Source organism: Arachis ipaensis, chromosome B6, assembly GCF_059453495.1.
Source record: "Arachis ipaensis isolate K30076 ecotype BB chromosome B6, ASM5945349v1, whole genome shotgun sequence".
In the NCBI taxonomy this organism is placed as follows: Eukaryota; Viridiplantae; Streptophyta; class Magnoliopsida; order Fabales; family Fabaceae; genus Arachis; species Arachis ipaensis.
In genome coordinates this window covers 133096403-133105402 of record NC_142441.1, presented here as the reverse complement: position 1 = coordinate 133105402, position 9000 = coordinate 133096403, and the positions used below count along the sequence as shown (strand labels likewise).

At 36.3% G+C, this 9000-nt stretch overlaps 1 protein-coding gene across 1 annotated transcript; it reads right to left on the bottom strand.

Annotated features, from left to right (window-relative positions):
- Window positions 1–648: 648 nt before the first annotated feature.
- LOC107647267 (uncharacterized) lies at window positions 649–1386 on the bottom strand. Its single transcript, XM_016351363.1, has one exon. It carries the CDS (start codon window positions 1384–1386, stop codon window positions 649–651), a length of 738 nt encoding a protein of 245 aa, XP_016206849.1.
- Window positions 1387–9000: the final 7614 nt, after the last annotated feature.

Here is a 9000-nt window from a genome sequence, read left to right as displayed (position 1 = left end):
CGGGGCAGTATACACAGTATTAGAGGGAGGATAAGGGAGACAATGGAACTTTCCAACACAGCATGACTCACAAGGATTATTTTTATTAGCAGAAGCAACAACATTACATGACTTTAGAACAGAAACAACAACATTATTGGAAGGATGGCCTAGTCTATTATGCCAAAGAAGAAATTGGTTATCTGCTGTAGACATAGTTGAGACAAACGCAGCTGGGTTACTTGATGAAGTGAAGTTGAGGAACTTGTACATTTCCTTTTCAACCTCCCCATGTATGACAATATTTTTAGTTGCCTGAGATTTTACACAGCAGCCGTTAGAGTAGAACTCAAAATAAACATCATTATCACAACAGAATTTGTACACACTAACCAAATTCTTTGTGATATTAGGGACATGAAGCAGTTTGTATAGCAAGAAGTTTCTGTTACTTAAATTAGTTTTGAAATAAGAGTTTCCAACAAGGTTAATATGCAAACCTGATCCATCTCCTATGATCACTTGATCCGTCCCTTCATAGTTTTCTTTCTCAATCAGATTTTGCTGATCTAAGGTCATGTGGTATGTAGCACCCGAATCTGGATACCAACTATGATCTTGTAAGGTTGCTGGTGTGGCTAGCACATTGCTCAGATTGGCTTGCACTTCTTACAGCGGATGTGACCTATTGTATTGTGTTCTTGACTCATTATTCCTCTTATACATGTACCAACAATTCTTGGCAGTGTATCCAGGCTTATCACACACTTGACAAATAGGTCTTGCATTGTTGAATTGTCTTGAATTTTCGTTGTTATTGTTGTTACTTGAGCTATTGCCACTGAACTTGTTCCCTCCTTGAGACCTTGAACTGTAATACTGTGTACCAGTCTGTCCACTTTCATTATAGAAGCCTTTTCCACCTCTCATGTTTCGGCCACCACCTCGAGAACCACCTTTAAATCCACCTCTTGCATTAAAGTTTTGCGAGTATCCTTGTGTGTTGTGTGCTACGTTTGCTTGCATAAACAAATCTGACTTTTTAAACCTCTCCAACATGCTTTCATGAGTTAATAGGAGTGATTCCAGTTTTCCAACAGTGATACTTACTGGTCTTGCAACCACAGAGGTAATTACCATGCCATATTCCTCAGTCAAGCCATTCAAGATTGCATTGACATGGTCACTCTCCCTCATTGGTTCTCCTACAGAAGCTAATGCATCAATTGTCCCTTTTAAAGCTAACACATGTTCACTTACTGAATTTCCTATTTTGATTGTGCTCAGTTTGTTCTTTAGCTGAATTATTCTTGCTCTAATTTGTGAAGAAAAATGATCATCTAACCTTTTCCAGATCTCATGTGAGTAAACACAACCTACCATTCGAGTTGTGAAGGGCTTGGTCATCGAAGCAAGAAGCCAAGATTTCAACAATGCGTCTTGTCTTTTCCAAATTGCAAACTCTGGTGTGATTCATCCAGATTCATCAAAGCATTGAGGGATTCTTTCTCCTGTGATGTGGTGAAGCAGATTGTGACCTTCAATTGTGGACTCAGCTTGATCTTTTCACTATAGGAAGTTATCATCATCAAGCTTCATGGAGATTGGGGAAGAGGTGAAGCTTGGAGCTGCAATCGTTTGATTCATTGTGACTTCTAATGTTGATGAGCTATCTACCATTGAAATCAAGCTCTGATACCATGTAAAGGTATCAGACTTAAAGAAGAAGAGTAGAAGAGTAAGAACAGAAAAGGGATTTGAAGATTGAAGACTGAATGAAGAGAGAAAGAGAAGAGTATTCTGTATTTGCTGAATTATTAGAAAGGTAAAGTTGAGGCACTTGTGTTCAGTTACAACACTTATAGCACAGCTGTCATCATACATTGTGAATCCTACACATGCTAAATTAACTGCACTAACAAAACTCTAACTGATCTAACTATTTGGGTTAGCTAAACCATATTAAGCTAACTATGCTGAGCTGGCTAACTAACTCTCTTAGCTTACTCTGTCATAAAATGAGTTGTGCGTAAACGGGCTGGTAAAACGAGGTCAGAGGTGATAGTAAATAAATTGGAAGTGTCTTTATATCTGGAATGAAAGTTGAAAGTACTTAAAAAGGACTCCAATATTTTTCAGCAAGAATTTAAACAGATTTAATATAAATTGGATGATTTATATCTAAAGTGTTGGAAGATATTTATAGAACAGGATGATAGATTAGGTCATCAGTAGTGTGATTTTTATCTTATCAAAGTGAAAAGTTATCCTCCATTATGTGGAAGGTTACTACTGAGTGGGTGATTATGTTACTATAGTTTGTGCAACCAAAGTAGTGGGAAGGGAGCTCTTACTTGCTTTTCATGTCGAGTTGGACATGAGTTTTGGGGACCGAGTCTAATGTTGATTGGGTATCTCGACCCACTAGCTGAATTTTACCCTGTTTAATGGACCATGTCAAATTTTGCTTCCTAGGTCAAGGAAGACCTATTTTGTTGTTGAGCTCTTAATGTTAGACTTGGCTTTATGGATCTAGGCATGAACACTTCTATTAACTATTTTTTGGGCTAAAAATCTTGAATTTCAACTTATTAAATCTGTGTCAATGGTTTTTAAATATATATTAATACTTTTCGCACCATATCTAAGTTTTTGAGTGAAAATAATAAAATAATACACTGATAGTTCTAATTAAAAGAAGGAAAAATGGAGATAGGTTATAGGAGTTATAATAGAAATGATTTTATACAGTTTCAAACCATGTCAATAAGGGTGGCAAATGAGCATGTTCGTGATGACCCTCCAAAGCCTGTCACAAAAATGGGACGGGTTGGATTGCCTCACCAAAATAAATGGTATGAAAATACTACGTCGCCCTACTTTTGGGGAGATTAACAACCCAATGAGCAAGTTTGCAAGGGACAATGAAGGCAAATGCGTTGCTGACCGGCAACGACAAAAGACACTACACTACTGTCGAAGGAGTTACAAGGACGACTGTAACGACCCAACTCCTAGTATGTCATGATCACACTAGAAGTTAAGCATTACTAACTTAACTTCATATTTATTAACTAATATTTATTATATGATCCTAATTCGTTGTTAAAACGTTGTTTTTATGGGGTAAAAATTTTGAAAACATTTACCGATTTATTATTGCAAGCATACAGGAATAGTTAACATCATAAGCATGAAATATTAACAGAACATTCATATATCATCATACGTTAGTACAACATTTATAGACCCATCAGTATATATCCCATAAGGTAACTATATACATATATGAACATATGACATCCTCAGACTGTGGCTCACACAAAAAGTCACTAAGATGGTGCCTGTGATAGCCTAACACTTCTAGACTCTCCTATTCTCTATGTACACTAACAAAAGGGAGAGGCTAAATTGAAAGGTACTAAACTAAGATGCCACTAAAATATCAGCTGATGTTCCCCTAACTGAACTCAAATATTGACATTCAGTAGATCCTCGTGTGGCCTGTCTATAGATGAACCACTCCCGGAAGATGGTAATTCCTCTTCCTTTAGATCATCCTTTGGGTCCTCCTCTTCTGACTCCTCCAGTATAGATGCTCCATCAGAAGAACTGCTACTCCCACCTAGTATAGGACTATTGGCGTACACCAGAGCTAACGCTTCGCCTAGTGGCCTGAACTATGCCTACAATTGCTCGGTTGGAGAAGGAGGTGCCTAAGGCACCGGAGGTATGATGACATTTGGAGTTGGATTTGGGATGTAACCCTTGCTTGCGTCAGGCTTAAGAGCCACCTGATGTAGAGTCTAAGCATGGATCAATGGACTAGGAAAAAGATTATCGTTCCCGTTGGGATGTAGCCAAGAAAGAGAAAATCACAAGGCATGTCCTGGTCAAAGTCCGGACTATCCAGTGGGTGTGAGAAAGTTCTGTCATGTAGTACGTATAATCGAACACGAGGTTTTCCGCCAAAAACATAATAACTTCCAAAAGTCGGGTCCTCAAAAACGTACGGATACTCCAGCTCATAAAAGAGACTCTCGTCTCCATTTGAAAGGAAGAATAAAGGGGTAAGAACTTGGGAGTTCTTAATAAGGTTGGGGTTGGTAGTTAAGTTCATTATGGCTTTGTCATTTATCATACAAACAGTATATAAGTAAAGAATACGGAAAACAATAAAGTACAGAAAACAATAGACAAATAAAAAGTACAAAAAACATCATACAGAAGACAAATACAGAAAAATATACATACACTCACATAGAATACATAACAAAAAAACATGTACAAATAAGCAAAGGAGTTACAACAAGGATTGAGGTTGATGACTAAAGGAGTTGCGACAACTATGAACCTGAAGAAAATTCATACTGCTTTGAATACTAAGGCATGAGAACTATGGTTGATAGTGGAGGCTATTGCTCGCTTTAACGAAGATAGATGGAGAGAGCCTGTGAGAGTATGAGATTGAAGCTTTGAGGGTTAAGCGGGGGAGAGAGAGAGAGGCAGTGAAAGAGAAGGGGGGAGAGAGAGAGAAAGAGATTGAGGGAAGAGGTAGAGAGGGGGGATTAGATATTAAAAAAGAGTGATGAAAGAATGAGGATGTGACTGCTGGGACTTGGAATGAATGAATAGGAAGCGAAAAAAAAAACTTAGAGTTATACTTCTTTGTTTGATTGTGAAAAATCCAACGGTAATGTACTTAACTAATCTGACGAATTTTACTTGAGAAATGGATGTGGGCATTTGAGCTCCCTTATCTCTTTATCTTGAGCAATATTTTTATTTTTTATTAAGAGATTTTCATTCAAATTTTGTAGATACCTCAGAAATACTTTCAAGTTAATATGAAGCCTATTAAGACCTCAAAAATCTTTCACGTAAATTTGGGTATCTCAGAAAAATTTTTTAAAGTTATCATTAGTTGTTCATTAAAATAACTCTTATACCTCAGAAAATTTTGTTTTACTCAATAATATTAGAAGTTGTTTTAACCTACAAATAACGAATCTTTTAAATTATTTGCTAATATATTTCACTACATATAAATCCAAAGACTTGATAAGTATTTATACTTTATAAGTTTCAAAAAAATATCTAAGCATAATCCAACTCTCTATTCTCGTATACTTTTTTACGGATTTTAACTAATAAATGATAATAATAGTATACCAAAAGTATTTTAGATTCATTGACAAATTGTTAGAACTATATTAGTTATTGATTTATATGTTGAGTTGAGGTAGGACTTGAGACAAATACAAATTCGGAAGAAAGTTGTGAGAAAGTAAAGAAGAGAATTTGAAATATTACACAATTGTTGAATCTAATGGTGATGAAATTGCGAATGAAGATGTTGGTATAAATGGTGAAATATGTAGTAACTCTAATTTAATGGGTAGTTGACATCCGTTTTGAGTAATGAAAGCACTTTTTTTCGATCAGTTGTGTTACAAGCTCGATCTAAATGGGGAGAAAAAGTTCTTGAAGAAGCTTATTTACAATTGATATTCTCCTTCGACATTGCCGTCAAGGATATCGATCATCTGAAAGACAACCTCAAACAAAATCTGTGACTATATAAGAAGGCCAACAAATTCAGCTACATCTAACAACGTATATAAGACACCTATTCTACATAAACATAAATAACTCCTTACAATTCAGCTACAAATATAATTATTCAAAATTCTATAAAACCTAATAATCATTCCTATTTAATGCCAATTGTTCTTTTTTTTTTTTGTGTTTGAAACTTTTGTTCACCCTGTAAACAACTTCAATATTATAAAATAAATATTCTATGTACTTTGTCTTGTTCTTTAGGAACCTTTTCTCCCAATTTGTTTCTTCCTTTACCATTAATTCAATTCACTATTCTTTTATAGTCCACAAATTTCTTCGCCTTGTTTTATGATTCTCCTTCTCATGAGCACATCTTTGGTGTTTAGTGATCCCAAGATCATAAACCATGCTAGCATTTCTACTCTTGGTCGAACAACACCTTACCAAACATTATCAAAACTATTTTCATTGTTGGCTCTCCATATGTCCTTTTCATGGCAATGGTCTTGAAATTCTTTGTTGTGTACTTTTTATCCTCTCCAAATGTCCGCGCCAAGCTATATCTATAACTTGCATAGAGACACACACTTTCCAACAAATATTATAACTCTATTAGTTATATTTTTTCTCTCTCAAAAAATTTCTTCTGTCATTGGAGGTTCTAAACCTAAGATGTTCCATCCACACACCACAATCATAGATTCAATGATTTTTTTAGATTTGACATACTAAATAGTCTAGGGTTTGACACAATAAACAATCTAGGTATCTTGCTTGTAATAATTTATCTTCTACCCGTATATCCTTCTAGAATTTGACCCTCTTACTATCACCCACACACATATTCCATCCTTCTCTATTTATTCACGAAAAAAATTACTTTTATTTGCAATGTTAACAATATCATTCCATGGTCATGTCGCACTTTTACATTCAAGCTCAACCACATGTGAATTCATCTCAACATCATAACATGAATCCACCACCTTTTGCCACAAGAGCTCATTCTCGTCATAGAATCTTCACCACCATTTAAACAATATTGCTGCATTTCTCATTGCTATATCTCCAACGCTCAAGCCATCATGCTCTCTTGGCTTTTATATCGTACTCCATTTGATTGTCGACACTAGTTTCTTATCACCCTTGCTTCCCAAAAAACATTTAGATTGTATTGATATTATCTTCTTCTCCACTTCCTTCGACATCTTAAACAAATCCAAGAAGTACATGGGTAGGCTATTAATCACAGACTTAATTACAAATATCCTCCCTGTCTTTGATAGGAGACTTGCTTTCCAACTGCTCAACTTTCTTTCAATCTTATCTAGCAATGGCTCCCATGTGCTTATCCTTCTTGGGTTTGCCCAACGCGGAATACCAAGGTAGGAAATAGGTAGATTTCCCACCTTGCACCTTATTGCTTCCTTCATTCTCAAAATTGTTTGTTCCTCACAATTCACTGGGATGATAAAGTGATTTGTTGAAATTTATCTTTAATCTAAACATCATGCCAAAATATTTTAAAATCCTCTTATAACTTTGTATCAACTTTGGATTTGGTGGACAAAATAGAATCATGTTGTTCACAGATTATAGATGAGTTAACGACACTTTTCTTTTTCTCACCTCAAGTCCTTTTTACCATTCATGCTTCATACGCACAGTCAATAAGCTTATTTAAGACTTCCACAACTAAAATAAATAGGAATGGATATATCGAATAAGCCCCTCTCCATATTAAATGGTTTGGTAGAGGATCCATATATCAAAACTGACATCGTCGCCATTACAAACAAGTATCCACCGCTTCCATACTACCCCAAAACCCATTATATCCAGTACATGATTAAGGAACTTCCATCTTACTGACTCATATACCTTTTTGAAAATTAAGCTTTACAACCACCATTTGCTTCCTTTGTCTTTTTTAGCCACGCAAAAATAAGCTATTAGACCACTATCCAAAATCTGTCATTGCTGAACAAAAGCTGTCTACGCTTCTCCCACTAGTCCCCCATAAATGGTCTCATCTTAGCCACCAACACCTTTTGTTATTATCTTATATACACTGCTCACTATGTTAATCGGACTCAGATCTTTTATTTTTCTCCCACCTCCCGATTTTACTGTCAATGCCACACATGTGGTATTTACCTCTTTTGACATCCTCCTCTCTATGAAAAAATTTCTGACCATCTGTGTGAACTCTTCTCCTATAGTATCCCAAGTCTTCTTTATGAATCCCAAATCGTAACCATCGAATTCGATGACTCTTGTTGACTCTCATAACTATACTGTCTTTTTTATCTCTTCATCACTAGAATTTTAGAGTATATAAATTTAAGAACCTTCTTTTTTTCGATTTTATATTTTTACTACAAGTAATACACTGAATACCGTCGGATTTACCATCGAAATTAGTGTTGGCTTTAACGACCGATTTATTGACGGTTTTGGTGTGAAATTTGTCATGTCAAATTACTATTAGCGGATTTTTATTTTCGATGGTAATTTTGCCAGTGTTCACTGGCGAGAAAACAGAGAAAATAAGTGCAAAATATAGCGTGAAATTTACCGGCGGTAAACCCAATTAGTGGAATGCTGCATTTTGACGAGTAAGTGTGGGGGGCTCCGGCTATCATCCCTATCGTCAAAGGCAAAACCGTGAGGTCTTGTGTGCCAAAACGGACAATATCGTGCTAGCAGGTGGTCTGGGCTGTTACAGATGGTATCAGAGCCGGAGCCAGGATCCCTGTGGTAGCGAGGGCGCTGGGCTCCCTTAGGGGGGTGGATTGTAAGGTCCCACATCGGTTGGAGAGGGGAACGAAGCATGCCTTATAAGAGTGTGGATACCTCTCCCTAGCATGACGCGTTTTGACGAGTGAGTGTGGAGGCCTTCGATTATTATCCCTATCGTCAAAGACAAAACTGGGAGGTCTTGTATGCCAAAGCAAACAATATCGTGCTAGCGGGTGGTCTGGGCTGTTACACATGTATAACAATTATTTGTTGAAATTTCTGAGCATAACTCAAACAAAAATATTGCCTTTTTAATATATAAACAAGTTAATATATTCTGCTAAAAATATTGTGAATTTAATTGAATTTTGACTGATGCTGTGCATTGATGTTAGTTAAATTTGTCAAAACCGTAAAGATAGATATATGTCTTATTTTATGTGAGGTTATGTCAATTTTTTTTTTGAAATAATATAAATGTTAAAGGATTTGTGTTTTATATATATTGATTAGTGTTAATAATATATTCTCTTTGCAGACATGACAACAGATAGCAGAGATAGAATAAGTGGGTCTTGTGGTCATAGCAGAGGAGGGTTTCTGCCAAATCTCTAAGGACTGCTCAATCATTGTCCTCTGTCCCGACTACCCCATCGACCCCTGTGACATCACAGGCAGGTTCATCGGACCAACAGTTCATCATGGTCCCGAACC

Coding starts and splice junctions, on each gene's coding strand:
- LOC107647267 (XM_016351363.1), bottom strand. CDS start 1,386: ATGACCAAGCCCTTCACAACTCGAATGGTAGGTTGTGTTTACTCACAT.